Source organism: Hemiscyllium ocellatum, chromosome 16 (assembly GCF_020745735.1).
Source record: "Hemiscyllium ocellatum isolate sHemOce1 chromosome 16, sHemOce1.pat.X.cur, whole genome shotgun sequence".
Lineage (NCBI taxonomy): Eukaryota > Metazoa > Chordata > Chondrichthyes > Orectolobiformes > Hemiscylliidae > Hemiscyllium > Hemiscyllium ocellatum.
In genome coordinates this window covers 29694285-29712460 of record NC_083416.1, presented here as the reverse complement: position 1 = coordinate 29712460, position 18176 = coordinate 29694285, and the positions used below count along the sequence as shown (strand labels likewise).

The window sequence follows — 18176 nt, the reverse complement described above, 5'->3', positions numbered from 1 at the left end:
TGATCCTAGTATTCCATCACCATTTTTCACCATTTTAGTCAACATACATTGTTTCAATACTGCTTTTGGTTTTGAAATTTGTTTCAAGATTTGCGGAATTCTTCCTGACTTACCATGGCATCTTTGATTCTGGGAAACTGAACATATTTCAATTGTACTTTCAGCCTGTTTCTTCTGTCCCAGAGAATATCAAAAAGTGGCAAATCCAACAGGCTTTGTCACTAAACCAATCCTGATGGAAGATTCTGACCTGAAATGTTGACTCCCCTGCTCCTCTGCTGCTAGACTGCTGTATTTTTTCCAGCTCCCCCTTTTATCAATTTGTCACTAAATCTGACATGCATAGAGCCAAGATAACCACTTCTGTCTCATAATTAAAATAGTTTCTGGTGAATGTATTTTCAATTTAGTTACGTTAAATTAGATTTTGCATTTAAAAGTTGCAACGAAATGCACAGATCTAGTTCATTTAAAATAATTACAATGTTAGATCCACACGACCCAGTGAGTAGGTTATTGTTACCTGTTGTAAAAAATGTCCAAAGGTGAGGTCTCCACAGCAGGTCTAAAATTTCTAAACTCAAAAGAAATATTAATGTGATTATTCCCTTTACCAAATGTCGAACATATAATCTGTGCATGTTAGATGGGATTTCAATAATAGTAAAACTAAATTGCAGCAGTCAGAAAATAATGAAAATCGTTTTACTGCAAGCTTGCAAATAGAAATATCTGAACCACTATTATATTTCATCCTAAATACACCAGTGATTTGTTGCTTAAAGTCCAGAGAAATTGAGCTGGATTTTCATCTAAAAGTTTTTGATGACCACAGGGCTGTCGTAAAACCGCAGCTTTCTGTGTGCTGCTAAGGCCTGCAATTCACAGCTGAATGTTATGATTACAGATAGACACAAAAAATGATAAAACTGTTCTTGTGGCAAGGTGGTTGCTTTATTGATGTTTCAGCTTCTTTGCAAATTGTCGTGTATATTTCTTCAGGGTCAGAGCAGACAATTCATTACAGCAGAATGACATTAATTAACAATGGTTTATTACAATGAGATTGAGATGCAGTTTGAAGCGCATCCCAGCTCCATAGAGCATTTCTGGCAATTCTCCTTCCTTAACCTTCACTCACCCCTACCCAACTTCTAATCCTCCTCATTACCCCCATCCCACCCAAGAATCCTATTTCCTGTTCATGACTCCTCATAACCACCAAGTCTCCTCCATGCCCTTTCCATTTCCCCTAATACTCCCCATGTCCTCCCCATTCTTCAAAATACCCCCATCCATCCATACTGGTGAAATCCAGTATTTACTGTGGGCAGTCTTCAGGATGTCTTTCTATCTGCTATCATTTTACAGGTAAAGCCAACTTCCAATCAGCTAAGTATTTCACTTGTGGACCAGGCCAAACCTCCAAAATATTTTAAGAAGGTAGACTAGACCCTAACATTTTCTTAATTTAAAGGCAAATAGCAAGTGGATTGTCCAGGTGTCATGCAGCTGGTCAAACCACTTGACTTTGAGCAAAACAGAATTTGTTTAAACACAACAGTTGAAATACAAATAAAAGAAAATGGAATTTAGTATGACTTAATTTTGGAAAATGTAACCAACCCAATACAGTAACTATTACTAATTAACTGCTCCAATACAACAACATCCCTTGGCAAAAAGGTACATTCAAACACAGATTCTTACAGGCAGGAGGGAACAACATCCAAAGAGATTTCAGAAGGTCAGAGGAGTTGCTTACTGAAGCTTGCAACTCCCTTGGACACTCACATCTTGTGACTGCTGTAGCTAAAACAAACTAGAAAAACCTGAACTAGGATAACTGGCCACTCCCCTTCCATTGTTAAACGAGATCCTTCCTAAAATGTTTGGCACCTCTGCCTTTACAATCTCTTTTCAAGAAAACCAAGGACAAAATAACCTTTTTTAAAGTAACAGCATCATCACATTTATAGTTGATAATTGGCCAAGCATCCAAGCTTAGCTGTCAAACCAAACCTGAGAAAGCTATATGGTGGAGCCTATTTAAACTACTTCAGGTTTCCTATCATAAAAGTATTCCAGGAGTACGTGATTGCTTTTTGTTCTCCCTTAATTTAAAATGGCTGAGCATTTGAATCATTTCAGATTATCAGACTAAAGATCGCAAGCACTGTTTCCTTCAGTTTGAATGGATAAGAGCATTTTGTCAATGCGAATAGTACTCTTGTGCATCTCAGCACTTGCCTAACGCTGCTCAAAGTAATAGCCTATTGCCCTTTGCAAGATCAACTTTTGTAGTTGAAAAAAAACTTTTTCTTTGTACAAAAACAGTCCAAGAGCAAGTGACTGTTTTAGGTCCCCAATTGCACTGAGTTTCCACACAGTTGACAACTCCTGGAGGATGATACACCTCATATCCTGAAAGAGGGAACTCAGTTTTGTTAAAATTACAGGGGGGGGAGGGGGAAGACTAACATGGATTTGGAACTTGAGCTGCTCATCCCTGCAACAGAAGGATTGTTACCTTTACGTATCACACAGATGAACATTGCTGGAAACCGAAACGGCATAAGGAATCTCAGACATCCTACCTGCCATTTTTAAAGGATGCCTGAGTTGACTAAACCCAGTGAAAATCTTGCCTTAAGTTTGTCTTTTCTGTGGTCTGTTAACATTTCAGTGTCTATTTTCAGTACCTGTTTAATTGCAGCTGCAGTTCCATCTGATGCTTAAACTTCTTCAGCGTACAAACTGCTCCTTTACACAAGACAATTATAAGCCTAAAGTTTGTTTTATTTTTCCGTGTAAATTTCTGTATGATTTTAATAGGAGTTGGCTATGTAAATTTGTCATGGCACCTTGTTGGCAACGGTGATACTGAGGCACCAAAGTCTTATTCTTTCAAGACTGCTACGACTATTGCCATTTAGACCAGCTGGGATCACTTTAAATTGTTTTTTTTTGGCATGAGATAGAGGGAGGAAATTTTTAACCAGAGATAATACAGAAAACAAAAAAACATTCATTATGTAATAACAGACCACAATAGGGCAAGCAAACATAACTAAAGATAAGGAAAAACATGGTTTGTACAGAAAGATTCATTTGTGAATGACTGGGAGAGGTACTAAATTTTTTTATATATTGCAAATTATTAGCTGCTCAAATCTAATTATTAACCTCAGACTAAAAACTGAAGGTAAGATATTACTGTCCATTTTAAATGAAAAGATTCATTTATTAATTTAACTATTTGCAGATTTGATGAAAAACATGTTTTGGCAGATCTTGACATTTTTGGTACATATATGAATTATTTTCATAGAAATATGCATCTCTCCCCCATTGCACCCAATTGGGAAATTGAAACCAAATTGCAGTAGGGAGAATGGAATACAAGCATGACTATTGTATCATTATTAAATGAAATGGGGATCAATTTGAGCTGCAAACCAAAATCTATTTATTGAAAACAAGTTTTCAATTTACTGTCTGTAGCTTGATGCCATCCATATCTTTCAGATGTGACTCAGTCCAAATATGGGAAGACACGAGCAGAAGAAGATGCAAAGAAATGGCTGACCGAGCAGGAGGCACTCGAAAATCAGAAAGATTCAATTCGCAGAGAATTGATACAGCTCCGCAAAGAGAAGAAAGAGTTCCGTGAAGCCCTGAAAGCACTTAAAGGTACAAGCATTCACACTTACTCCCTAAAATTAGTAATTTTGGAGCTTAGTAATGGATTTGAATCACATCCATTTATCACATGGGGACAGGAATCGATCAGTTGTTAAATACTGGATAAATAGTTAAAGATGTAAAGCCTTTTTTTAAATACTTTTGTTCTCAGAAGTGCCACAGTGAGTTAAAAATTTTTAACCTTAATTTCTATTACATCACTTTGGAAAGAAATAACTTAGGTCCACATGCAATTACAATTTTAATTTGTGTTCATTTTCAATTCTTTGCATGAAATTGGCACCCTGATGCTACAGAAAATAAAATATGATCATCTTTCTCAGTAACTCAGCTAATACAATATAATCAGTGGAGACTGAGCCATTATGCAACAAAGCTGAATTTCTGATTTGTGCTAAGTTAAATGATCAGGCAATTTCATGCCATGGACATAAAATTGACCCCACCCCATCAATTTATCGTTGAAATACTGGCCTAAAACTGTTCTTAATGCACAGTAGATATGAACTAATCTTGTCACACAAAGTTAAGATTGGTCTAATCCAGTCTAAGTATGTTTTGTGATGTGTGATAATTTAATTTCTGAACAATAATTATTTCAAGGTCTCTGACAAAGGTATAGTGCTCAGACTGACCTTGTAGAAAACAGCCCAAAAAGATCTAGTGGCTTGTAGAACATCAATTTCCCACATTCCAACATGGATTTGAAACTGTAAAGGTCTAGAAAGGGATCTGTGATATAGAGCAAAAAAGAAAGTGCACTCATCAAGCAAGCTGAGCAACAAAATTTACATTCTTACAACCGTTAACCAGGAATTTAAAAATTGTTTTTAAAAATCAAATTATAATTAACAGTTTAGTCATTGAACAAAAGGCAATTTAAAGATTGTGATGAACATATATCTTGAAGTCAGAACTGAAATATCAAATTAAAAAAAATTTGTTTTAAAATTTGTGTAATTTTCATAGAATCCCTAGTGTGGAAGCCGGCCATTTCAGCCCACACCAATATGGAAAAGCATCCCACCTAGACCCAGCACCCTATCGTTTCCTCATATCCCATGGCTAATCCACCTAACCTGCAGATCTTTGGACTATGGGAGGAAATCAGAGCACCCAGCAGAAACTATGCAGACACAGGGAGAAGGTGCAAGCTCCACACAGACAGTCGCCCAAGAGTGGAATTGAACTTAGGTGCTTTGCACTGTGAGGCATTAGTGTAACTGCTGAGCCACCGTGACACTCCATACTTATCAAATTAGTTTTCCACAGCCAGAGAAGTTGTTCAGTGATCATGACTTAGGACACCATCAACCCTCCAGTTCAAATGGTTTTTGCGTTTTCTATGTTCTACTGCAATGCAATTGGTGCATAAAATGTTGCATTTCATTTCAACTTACAGATTCTAATTTGAGTGCATCTGCAAAGACTGAAATAGTGCACCCAGTAAGGAGCAAGGTGTCACTGACTGTAGTTTCTGGATTTTTGTTTAACTGTGCAGATGAGAACACCAGAAGTTGCTGTCAGTTTTACACAGGCAATGCAGAATAATGGCAGTTTTGCAGTCATTGCAGCCACATGTTGGGCCATCAAATTCATCCACTTTGATTTACACTACTTTCAGTCTTAATTTCACAGTCCTTTACTCTAAATTGTCAAGTGAATACACTGTTGCTAGCCATGTTCATCCAGATCAGAGATGTCCTCTTTTCCTTACTGCAATGTCATTATCAGCTCACACAGTCAGCAATTCCTCACACAAAATATTTAAATACTCCAATGCACAATGGCAAATCTCAATCATCTGTTTCACTTCTTTTTCTGTAACATCTATTGCCATCTGGTGGCCAACAAAAGTATATTCACCTTCCTTAAAGAAAAACCTTTTTTTAAGTTATCCAGGCCCCCATCCATCAAATCAAAAAATCAGAAAAGATCCTGCGTTGGTTGATATTAATCCTCCAATCAACTGAAAATATTAAAAAAACTAAATTAGCATAAATACACAAATAAGTAGCAGTAAAACAACAAAAATAACATAGACCAAAGTTTTTTAGTGGTTCTGAAAGGATCAATATTGCAGATTATATTAGGCAAAACCCAATCTGATGATACCAGAGAATAGAGGAGTCCAACTCCAGATCCCAATGAGGTCAGATGTATCATCTTTGCTCCTGACATTTAGAATAATGTCTAACTAACGAATGTAACTTGTAAAAACCAGTATTTTGCAATAAACTACATTTTTTTAAAAATGAATGCCTCTTCTTGTTGTTAAGAAGAAGTTCAATCTCTACCACTGTTATCCAAACAGTCCCTCCAAACCTCTGAATCAGTGTAAAAAGGATTGATGATGATTTTGTTAGCCCACTGGTGGTTTCCGTGCCTCTGAGTCAGGGTATGTCATAACATTTCTGAACAGATTAGTGTCAGTACCCTATCCAAACCACAAGCACCTAACCACACTGTCAAAATTTTTAAAATTCTTAAAATGCATCAGGGTGGCATGGTGGCTCAGTGGTTAGCACTGCTGCCTCACAGCACCAGGGTCCCAGGTTAGATTCCAGCCTCGGGCAATTGTCTGTGTGGAGTTTGCACATTCTCCCCATGTCTGCGTGGGTTTCCTCCGGGTGCTCCGGTTTCCTCCCACAGTCCAAAGATGTGCAGGTCAGGTGAATTGGCCGTGTTAAATTGCCCATAGTGTTAAGTGCATTAGGCAGAGGGAAATGGGTGTGGGTGGGTTACTCTTCGGAGGGTCGGTGTGGACTTGTTGGGCCAAAGGGCCTGTTTCCACGCTGTAGGGAATCTAATCTAATAAAAAAAAACATAAATTAAACATAAGAATTGATACAGTAAGTATGTGCATAATGTATTGTTTCAATTTGTTCATACCTCACCTTGAGCAATAGAAGTATTTAAAAATGTCTGAAAAAGCTCAGGAACTTTCTTCTGCTCAGTGTCTCTTCAAACAAATTGATACAGTCTGCAATTTTTTTCAATCCAATAAAATATCTTTTCCATGTTTTCATGCAACAATGCAAACATCCAGAGCTCCTCCATGGCCTTAGCAGTATGTCAATGGGCAGGCATTTGTCAGACTCTTCACGATTACCAGACCCCTCAGCCATACTTGTAGGGATTCAAAGAGAGCTCTCAATGTCTAATGATGACTTGATGCTGATCTCACACAGTAGTGATGCTTCATTCTGTTCTGCTTGGTTCATGTGTACTTATGGCAAGTTGGCACATGTTGCGCTAATCCAGAGTTAGTTAAAAATCACGCAACATCAGGTTATAGTCTAACAGGTTTATTTGGAAGTACTAGCTTTCGGAGTGCTGCTCCTTCATCAGGTAGCTACGGAGCAGGATCATAAGAGATGAAGGAACAGTGGTCCAAAAGCTAGTACTTCCAAATAAACCTGATGGACTATAACCTGGTATTGTGTGATTTTTAACTTTGTCCACCCCAGTCCAACACCAGCACCTCTACATCATAATTCAGAGTTAGATAGTCTTTTATTGGAAATGGTCATTACTAGACATTTGTGTGGTGTGAATGGTACCTGCCACTTGTCAGCCCAATTATGGATATTGTCCAGATCTTATTGGGGTATTTGAATATGGACTGAATCTGAACAGTCATGAATGGTGAGAGCATCCCCATTTCTGACCTTATGGAGAGAAGATCATTGATGAAGCAGTTGAAGATGGTTGGGCCTAGGACAGTACCCTGAGGAAGTCCTACAGAGATGTCGTGAAGTTGAGATGACTGACCTCCAATAGCTACAACTATCTTCCTGTGTGGCAGTCATCACTCCAACTGGTGGAGCGTTTGATCCACCCCCACCCCCCATACCTGGTGATTCCAGTTTTGCTAGGGCTTCTTGATGCCACACTCTGTCCAATGCAACCTTGTGGTCAAGGGCTGTCACTCTCACCTCACCTTTGGAATTCAACTATTTTTGTCCATGTTTGAACCAGGGCTGTATTGAGGTCAGGAGTTGAGTGGCCCTGGCAATACCAAACTGGGTATCACTGAGCAGGTGCTGCTTGATAGTATTGTTGGTGACACCTTCAATCACTTTACTAAAGAGTAGAGTGATGGAACGATAATTGGTCAAGTTGGATTTGTCCTGTGTTTTATGCAGAGGACACACCTGAGCAACTTTCCACATTGTCAGGTAGATGCAAATGTTGTTTTCCTACTGGAAGAGCTTGGACAGAGTGTGGCATCAAGAGGCCCTAGCAAAACTGGAATCACCAGGTATGGGGGGGGCGGGGGTGGATCAAATGCTCCACCAGTTGGAGTGATGGGAGCAACAAGTTCAGAAGCACAAGCCTTCAGTACTTTTGCTGCAGTGTTGTTACCCTTTGCAGTCTCCAGTGCCTTCAGTCTTTCCTTGATATCACATGAGTGAATCAAATTGGCTGAAGACTGGCATCCACTTGATACATCTGGCTTAAGATTGCTGCCTTATCATTTGCACTGATTTGTTAGGCCCTTCCATCATTGAGGATCGGGATATTCATGGAGCCTCCTTCTCCAGTGCGTTGTTTATTGTCTACCATCATTCATGATTGGATATGGCAGGACTGTAGAGCTTAGATCTGATCTTTTGGTGTGGGATTGCTTAGCGCTGCCTATCACTTATGCTATTGGTAGTTTCACAAGGTTAGCACTTCACTTTTAAGTATGTCTGGTGCTACTTCTAGCATGCCTTCCTGTACTCTTCACCAGGGTTGATCCCCAGGCTTGATGATAATGGGTAAGTGATGGACCATGACATTGCAGATTGCGCTGGAGTACACTTCTGCTGTTGATGACCCACACCACCTCATGGATGCCAAATCTTGAATTGCTAGATCCGTTCAAAGTCTGTCCCATTTGGCATGGTGATAGTGCCACACAACACACTGGAGGACCTTCTGAATGTGAAGATGGGACTTTATCAGTGATCAGTCTTGCCAATACTGTCATGAACAGATGCATGTTTTTCCCCTTCTCGTTGGTTCCCTTTGCCACCTGCCACAGACCCAGCCTAGCAATTATATCCATTAGGACTGGGCTAGCTCAATTAGCGACACTGCTACTGAGCCACTCTTGGTGGTAGATATTGAAATCCCTCATCCAGAACACATTTCACACCCTTACCAGCCTCAATCCTTCCTCTAAGTGCTGCTCAACATGGAGAAAGGATGGTACATGGTAATAACCTGAAGTCATGAGATTTCATGGGGTCTGGAGTCAATGTTGAAGAGTCCCTGAGCAACTCCCTCACAACTATGTGCCATTATACCACCATGTCTACTAGGTCTGTCCTGCTGGTGGGACAAGACACATCCAGGAATGATGATAATGGTGTCTAGTATCTATTGTTCAGTGCATCTGATGTAATCTGTGTGATAAGCTGAAAATGTTGACATTGAACCTGCTCACAAATAATGTTATGAATATTACACTCCTTGATTCTCCAAACCTTCCCAACTTGCCCAATCATGATTTTACTCATACAACACAACCCCTTGATTGTTTGTGTGTCAGTTTCAAGGCAGTTTCCTCAGTACAAATATTTTATGTCTCCAGGTGAAGACGATACAGTGCTATCACCAATGTCACTGGAAAGAAAAAAAGGTAAGTAAATTACATTTAAAGCATATTTAAACAGTTATAAGAATCCATGCATACTTTGGTTGTGAATTTCTATGTGTAAGCAGAAATGATCCAGTTAATAAAAGGAAAAGTGGCACAATGATAAACCATTGGAATATTGGTGTGTATTACCATGAAATTGAGGCACATTTACTTGCTCACCAAGAGACTGGAGAAATAGGAGCAGTATGCCCCTCACTGCATGTGGTGAGAAAGGCTAATATTTGGATGACAAAAACAAAATTGCTGGAAAAACTGAGCAGGTCTAGCAGCATCTGTGGAGAGAAAGCTGCATTAGTGTTTTGGACCCATTGTCCCTTCTTCAAAGTAATTGGGTGAGTTGGCCCTGGCGAGGTACTTGTTCACTTCTCACCCACTCAGCAATTAAGTGCCGGTTACGAAGGTCCATCAGACCTCAACTGCCATTGAGATTCTTAAAGAGGGAAATCAATGGCATCAACTCACCATCTCCCTGTTTATTTAACTTCCCAACAGGTAGGCCAAGTGGCTGGTTTCCCAACTAGGTAACTGGAGCAACATGCCTACAAGGCTTGAGGAGGTGGGAGAAAAGGAGGCTCCAGTCTAGAGCCAAATAGGAGCAGGAAAGAGGGGGGATGAAGGTGTGTGAGGTTAGCACACACTCTTGCCTCTGAACTCTTGACTCTCTTCTCTCCACACACCACCGGACCCAAAAAGATCAGATCTATATTCTTGTCATTTGGAAATCTCATCTTCAGGTGATTCAGTGACCTTTAGGTCCCAGATGCTGGCCTCTGGCTGATGTCTTTTGGGAAGACAGGACTTTAACACTGCAAACTGTGACTTGCTGAGAAGCTCTTTGCTAACTGATTGAAGCCCAATCTGACTAGCTCGCTCATTGGTGAGATGGGGTGGAGAGTTCATTACTACACCTCTATACTCAATCACTAGAAAATTAAATCTCAGTCTTATAGGTGAAAAATGTGGGTAAATATGGTCAAAGTGAAAAAAAACTCAATTTCTATAGAAAAAGATAATTTTCAATTTCCCCTTTGAGGTTTAAATGGCATGTTCAGAATCTTGTTCATGAACAGCAAACTTATTTTAATGCATTATCACGGCATTATTCACCCAACCAACCTCACTTCAATGCAGCTTCAAATTCTCCATTCCTTCCCTGAGAAACAAGATGATGCCATTATCTAGCATGAGAGTCAGAGCAATGTCTCACATTACACTTTCTTGAAAACTGCCAGTCTCTCTGGCTTGCACTGAATTATAGCATACAGGGAGAGGCAGGCAGTTCGTAACAGTGGTACATCAATGTCACATCAACAGCAAAAGCCAGCTGGCTTTTTTTGCAAAACACACTACAATTGCTTCAGCCAGATGGTGAGCCCGTTAGCAGAATGGAGACTAACATCATTGCAATTGTAATGTGATAAGGTGTCAACGGTGTCAGAAGAAATGGTGAGGAAATTAGCAAGAAAAAAAGAATGAACGCACCAGAATAATATCAAGGGACAGGTACTCATTCTCAATTGATCCAAAGTAATCCATCACTGAAACTTCCTATAAATTGAGAGTGGTTCAATTCGTATAATTTCAGATTAAGCTACATCTTGTATTTGGAATTCTTTAGTAACTCTTTAAAAAGGTTTCATTTTAGATGTTATAAGGAAATATGAATCATGCAGATGGTAATTCTGTTCATAATGTTCCCAGGTAAAAAATCTCAAATTGCTCTCGAGGAGAAACTCAGATTATTGGAAGAAAAATGTAAAGATAAAGAGGTTGAACGGGTGGAAGTGGAACTCAAATTAACACAAGTAAAAGAGAATCTGAAGAAAGCCGTTGCAAGGGGAGCAGAAATTAATTCATCCATTGACTCCAAATCAGACACTTCTGGTCTACAGGTACTTGAAAAATACTATTTTGCAAAAGAAAATAAATCAACACATATGAGGTTAGCTGTTTTATTTTTCATGATTATCTAGAAGAGGTCAGTTTATGGAAATTTATTCTCTTTGAGTTAGGAAGTTGACTGTTCAAGGGTCACTCAGGTACTTGATCACAGCTTAGGTTCTGATATCAGTACAAGATAGACTGAGGAAGTATTGCATTTGTCAATCAGTTTTACTACCCTCCCAGTTGCCTCTTCAATTAAGTGTAAAATATTACACTATACTATCTGTAAGTGATAGCAGGTTCTTCTGGTGTTCTGACCCATATTCCTCTTTCAATCAGCAACAAAAACAAGTGAACAGATCAGCCATCTTATTGTACCATTTTGGTATGTGCAAAATCTTCCAACATGTTTACAAAATGAAGCAGTAATCTCATTTTGAAGTAATTAAATTGTATATTGGGTGCTTCAATGCATTTCAAGAAATATATAACATTAGTCCTTTTACCATTCAAGGAAAAGAAAAATTTCCAAAAACTGTTCACCTAAGCTTGAAAGTGCTTCCCTAAGAGGGTAGATTTTGTTCACCAAAATTCAGTTCAAAGTGAGTGATGCCCTAGATAATTTTTAATATCCACAGTACAGATTCAAGCTTTTCTCACCTAAAAGGTTATTTTAAAGATTCTATTGACCTCTGAACTCCTAAGCTAAAGAAAGGGTTCTTTTGTTTTGGAGGGGGAGGGACTGCTGCTATGAATGAGAACTTACAACCTTCATGTTAATGACTTATTCCAAAATATTTATCTTAAATGTTGAATGAGGCAAGATTCAGCATATACCTGAATTTCTATTCTCATAATAGGCGGATCAGCTTGCTGGGAGTACAAAAATAGAAAGTCTTCCTTTTATGCTTACACAACAGTGGATTGTATTAATGATTTCCTAATAGCTATACTATCAAATGCACTGTCTGGAATGTGATTAAGCTACATACCGGAAGATTATCACTGGTATCATCTCAAATTCACCTTTAGCTGCCTCGTTAAAGCAATGGGCAAAGGAAGGGAACAATAAACCGAGATACTCAAAATGCCTGATTTGTCACCAAATTTGTTTGGAAAGTGTACTCATTTGAACATGATTTGGAGGTGCAAGTGTTGGACTAGGGTGTACAAAGTTAAAAATCACAATAATCACCACATTATAGTCCAACAGGTTTATTTGGAAGCAATAGCTTTTGGAGCGCCGCTCCTTCATCAGGTGGTTGGACATTTCAGCTAAAACAAATGATGTTCTCATCCAATATCTTCAATATTTACATATACCACCAACACAAAAACAGATCTCTCACCTGACTATTTATGTGAATTAACAGAGGATTTTTAGTCAGTGTGACTTGGCACTTCCAAATAGATTTTGTACTCTGTTTCTGGACCTCTGCTGCAGCAAATGAAATGGTGGCTTGGTGGAATATTTTGACCAATGGCATTAATGTTTTCTTGGTGAGAACTGTACGCAAGCTTAAAGTGAAAGTACTTGGCTTCCACTTGCAGTTGTGTGGTCCAACAATTCCTTTTCATATTTGGTATATATTGTCACATACTTAGTTCCTGAAATAAATGAACAGATAGAATGTGTTTTTGGCAGAAAATAAGAAAAATCTCTGCTCTTCACTGCTATTGGTTAGTAGCGCAGTTATTAAAATATTGTCTTGTGTTCCCCCAGGGTGAGAATAGTTATACAGAACACCATTTTCTCCCTGTGAATTGTGCTTCCGAAATGAAAAGGAGAGCTCCCACCATGATATCTTCCAGTAAAGGATGTGTCTTACAGAAGGCCAAGGTATCAGCATGTTTTGATAGCTTATCTTTAGTAGGAAACAAGACAACACAGGTTTAACTCCAGCTTTCCACCATCAGTACGCCAATTACATTTTTATTCAAATTAAAGTATATAAATGTGTTCCCCATCACTAGGAACATGACTAGAAAAGCATGTGCACAAACAGATCCATCCCAGATCACAATGTACAAATTGACCTTCAAATAATCCTTTTTTAAAAAAATCTAGAATTGTATATTGATTATAGAATATGAACTGCCAGCATTGGTGCAGGAGAACATTTCTATTTCAGTTGTCATGTGGAGACATACCTTAGACACATGGCAACATGACCCATCTTGACTGTTCAATCCTATCTGCCAACTTCCAAGACAAGTATAACCCTAAACATGCATTGGAGCTGAAAAGATTCATTCCAACACTTGGAGTATAGCCATAAAGACAAATTTATCAGCTGAAAGGTGGGATCAATGTATACACTAATTCTGGGCATAAACATGCATTTTGGCAACAAAAAAATGCATATTAAAACTATGCAGGACAGCATACTTTTGCGTCATTATCAAAGCTGAGTTCTGCATTAATATCATTTATTACACATGAATGTAATGGAAAATCATTTATGGAAGAGTATTGTACAAGATGAATTGGATTTCTGCATTGTAAAATCCTTAATTTATGGTAGTGTATCCAAATATCTTGCAAACATTTTCATACAGCACAGAAAATATGTATTGCCATTCACCTTACCCACAGCACTCTTCAATGGTTCCCTTGGCATTGTTACACAGGATCGAACTCAAGTGTTGTAAACTTCAGATATTCAGTGCTACATGACTCTGGTAGTAGGTAGATTCTGGGAGATGTTTCATTGTTTGGGATCCCTTTCCCCTGCCACCGCAGGAACTGTAAAACCTGTGCCCACACCTCCTCCCTCACCTCTATCCAAGGCCCTAAAGGAACTTTCCACATCCACCAAAGTTTTACCTGCACATTCACTAATATCATTTATTGTATCCATTGCTCCCGATGCGGTCTCCTCTACATTGGGGAGACTGGGCGCCTCCTAGCAGAGCGCTTTAGGGAACATCTCCGAGACACCCGCACCAATCAACCACACCGCCCCGTGGCCCAACATTTCAACTCCCCCTCCCACTCTGCCGAGGACATGGAGGTCCTGGGCCTCCTTCACCGCCGCTCCCTCACCACCAGACGCCTGGAGGAAGAACGCCTCATCTTCTGCCTCGGAACACTTCAACCCCAGGGCATCAATGTGGACTTCAACAGCTTCCTCATTTCCCCTTCCCCCACTTCACCCTAGTTTCAAACTTCCAGCTCAGCTCTGTCCCCATGACTTGTCCGGACTTGTCCGACCTGCCTATCTCCTTTTCCACTTATCCACTCCACCCTCTCCTCCCTGACCTATCACCTTCATCTCCTCCCCTGCTCACCCATTGTACTCCATACTACTCTCTCCCCACCCCCACCCTCCTCTAGCTTATTTCTCCACGCTTCAGGCTCACTGCCTTTATTCCTGATGAAGGGCTTTTGCCCGACATTTCGCTGCTCGTTGGATGCTGCCTGAACTGCTGTGCTCTTTCAGCACCACTGATCCAGAATCATTGTTTGGGATGCCTCTTCATAGTCAGATGGTGTAGCAAAAAACAAATTAAATTCACTTTATACATTCACAAGTAGAAATTATTAAAAGAAGTGATATATTTCACATGGGCTAATACATGAAAAAGCTGTTTATTGAATTCAGTACAAAATGTGTTCAGATTTTGCAGTCAGTTGTGATTCAATGGCACAGATTTTAAGCTGTCCACAAAAACTTAGCACAAAAAAAATTAATTTGAGTCTGGAACAAAGATATGGGGATCTCCAGACATCCAGAAATAGTGACACCATCAAACTGGGTAAACAGCCATTCACTCACATTGAATGGTTCCAAGAAAATAAACCTAGAAAAGGACAGCCTTCGTATTTCATAATTTGAAAGCAAAGCTTTTAATATGTACATCCAAAATGTTGACAAAAAGATAGTTTGGTTCATACCATATTCAAATAATCAAAACACAAATAGCACTACACAACTATAAAATTAGTGTCTCATGGCCAAACATTGGCCCAAGTCTGCATGTGACCTAACATGCCATTAAGAACTGTCACACTTCACAAGGTTTAATTTGCTCAGGTTTTAAATGTAGTATTAAAAGCCCATAAAGATGGAAATGTGCCCTGTGGTGGAGCAGAAAATTGACAGTAAACTGGATTTTTTTTTACATTTAACCACACATTGTGTTTGTTTTTGAAATCAACAGACTCATTAAAACTGCAAAAGTCAGGATCCTTGTACAGACAAATCAAGTCAAAATAGAACCTTTGAGGGAATAATATCAATCAAGTAACATTCCAAATCATTAAAAAGGACAGTGAATTGTTTCATGATTCACAACTTGATTTGCCAAATTGTAAAGATCTGCTTTGTTTTCAATTATAGGAATGGGAGAAAAAGACAGGAACATGAAGTGGATTGAAGAAGGCGGATGCAAAGTATTATTTATTAAAATGGAAAAAAAGTAATACATTTGAAGTGTCAAAAAGTTTTCAGAATGTTGCAAATGCAAGATCTTCCTACTCCTTCAGAAACAGCAAATGGGAGCATGTTCAGAAAGTGAAATGCGATAGGATGTGGAGTCATAGGAGATTGTCATAGTTGTATTGTTATTGTATTTCAATACGAAAATCTTTCTTCAGATTGTGTTTCCAAATTTCTCCCATATGTCACAGAATTCATTCCTTTATCTTGTAGTGACTACTCTAATTAAGACTGGAATGAAAATCCAATACGTTCAAACATTAATCAAAGACAAATTCTTATTTATAAAACTGTACATTTGCTATAGTAAGTAAGTGCCTTCAGGAATAAATCAATAAATGATCATAACAATTTATTCTGATAAGTATGGATGATGATAGTTGAACTAGCCTTTAATATTGTTAGGTTAATCATTAAACAAGATTTTAACAAAAAAAATCACTGACTCTTTTTGTATAAACTGTGAACGATGAGCACTTTGGGATGGAACCTAGACTGCTCAGTTAATGGGGAAAAAAACAAAAATATTTTGAAGTGTCTGAAATTAATTTGGGACATCAATGCACAATTCACTCCCAAGCATAACTACGTCATAGTGATATTTCACTCTAACCTCCCTTTCCTGCCTCAGGATCTTTATACTCTGATCTATTAATGGCATTAACATCTGGAACCTAAACGCCTTTCTCAACAGCTACGCAAAATTAGTGTTCGGGTTATCTGTCCCACAATGTTAGGAGATAAATTTCTTAAATCTGGTTCTCTTTAAGGATGTAGGTATATTATCAAGCTCTAAGTCCAGACAAAGCTAATAACACCACATTTACCCCATCGTACATAATGTATGGTTCTGATGTCAGATTTTCTTAGATTTCTTCCTTCCAATGAATAAAAGGAGTTAGTTGCTCAATTCAGTGTCCATATTTCAATTAGATCAATGGATTGAGACCAATCATAGCCTGATCACTAAAACTATAGGTAATCCACAAGCATTTTGTTAATACCGTGACAAAGGTAATGAATAATAATACTTCATAAGATTACTTTTTATAATTCAAATTATTCATAATGTGGCACTTGCAGACATGGTGTGGCTATGATTACTGTAAAATTACAATATATATATATTTAGAGAATCAAAGCAAAATAACAATACCAAACCACCCAAAGAGATTAGATGGCATGGTAGAAGCCTTTAGTTAAAATAGTATCTTTTTAAAAAATGAAGTAAAAAGAGAATTCCAGAGCTTTAGGTCCTGGGCAACTGGAATTGCAAGCAGGACTGGTGGAATAATACTCAAGAAATCAGGTTAGATGAGTCAAATCTCAGGATTGTGGAGCCAAAAGAAAGTTATAAACACAGAGAGAGAGAGAGACATTGCTACTACCATATTGCTGCTATTTGGCAAAAAGGCTAAACTAGATGGGGTTCTGACATCACCAGAAAAATGCCAGAAGAAATATTCATTTTGAACCTTAAAAATATTAAATGTGAAAAGAGTTTTGAACAAATTGTAGCTATTTATTCAGTACCTTTGAGAAGCTGCAGGATTCAAAAATTGTGTTAATCTTACAATCTTTAAAATGTAACATTTCTGATACTTTAATGGTATTACCATAAAAATATTACTGGTCAAAAATATTCTGAAACTCCTGTTTTGTTTAAAGCATTTTCTGAACTAATTTCTAATTTTCAATACTTGGATTAGAGCAACAAATGTTTCCTAAAACATGCATATCTTAAACACAGGTTGTAAATAAATGGAATCAATTTGCAGTGCATTTATATGTTTCAAATGAGAATTACCATGTTTTCCTAAACAACTGTCCACTTGCCTTATTTACAGGATGTTACTGGAGTCTGCTTGTTCATTCCATTTTATAGTGAATTCTTCTGTGTACCTGTATAAAAGTAGGAACCAATGCTGTTGATGTTTTTTACTCTGATATTTCTTGCCAGTTGACTGATCTGATATTCAGTCGTATACAATTTGATTGTCAGTTTTCAAACTTGCAATAAATATGGATTAATTTGTAAGCACTTTAAAGGGATAAGATTCTGCATATATTTAAGGACTAATGAACAGTTTTCTTAATTAACAGTAACAGATCGGGTTATTATGTACACTCCCTGCGCCACCCTCAAAAATAAAACTTTTGCATAACAATGTTATAATTGAGTGCACTGTGTAACTGCAAACCATTTCCAGGACGTGAAATGTGACTAGTTTGTGCCATGACGTGACAGGTTGAACCCTGTGCTTTTGCTACATTTCTGCTTATTACTCACTCACTGACTATATTCTTAAAAATAGTTCCTGGGTCACAAGCAACAGAAAGCATCAACGTTTAGAAATGTTTGGAAGAGTAAGCAGTGAAATATTTAAAGTTTTCCCTTTGTTCAGTGAAATCAGTAGGAAAACAGGAGAACGTGAAAGTAGACTTCTATTTCCCCACTCATCATAATCAAACTTAATCCAGATTCCCAAGGT

General features: G+C 38.3%; 1 protein-coding gene across 1 annotated transcript in view; it reads left to right on the top strand.

The window, feature by feature from the left end:
- The window catches only part of afap1l1a (actin filament associated protein 1-like 1a), a 216360-nt gene extending 198522 nt beyond the window's left edge, over positions 1-17838 (top strand). The window contains exons 16-20 of the mRNA XM_060837094.1: positions 3529-3693; positions 9290-9337; positions 11060-11250; positions 12966-13082; positions 15586-17838. Coding sequence (XP_060693077.1) covers positions 3529-3693; positions 9290-9337; positions 11060-11250; positions 12966-13082; positions 15586-15612 — 548 coding nt within the window. The 3' untranslated portion in view covers positions 15613-17838. The remainder of the gene's footprint in view (positions 1-3528; positions 3694-9289; positions 9338-11059; positions 11251-12965; positions 13083-15585) is intronic.
- The last annotated feature ends 338 nt before the right edge of the window (positions 17839-18176 follow it).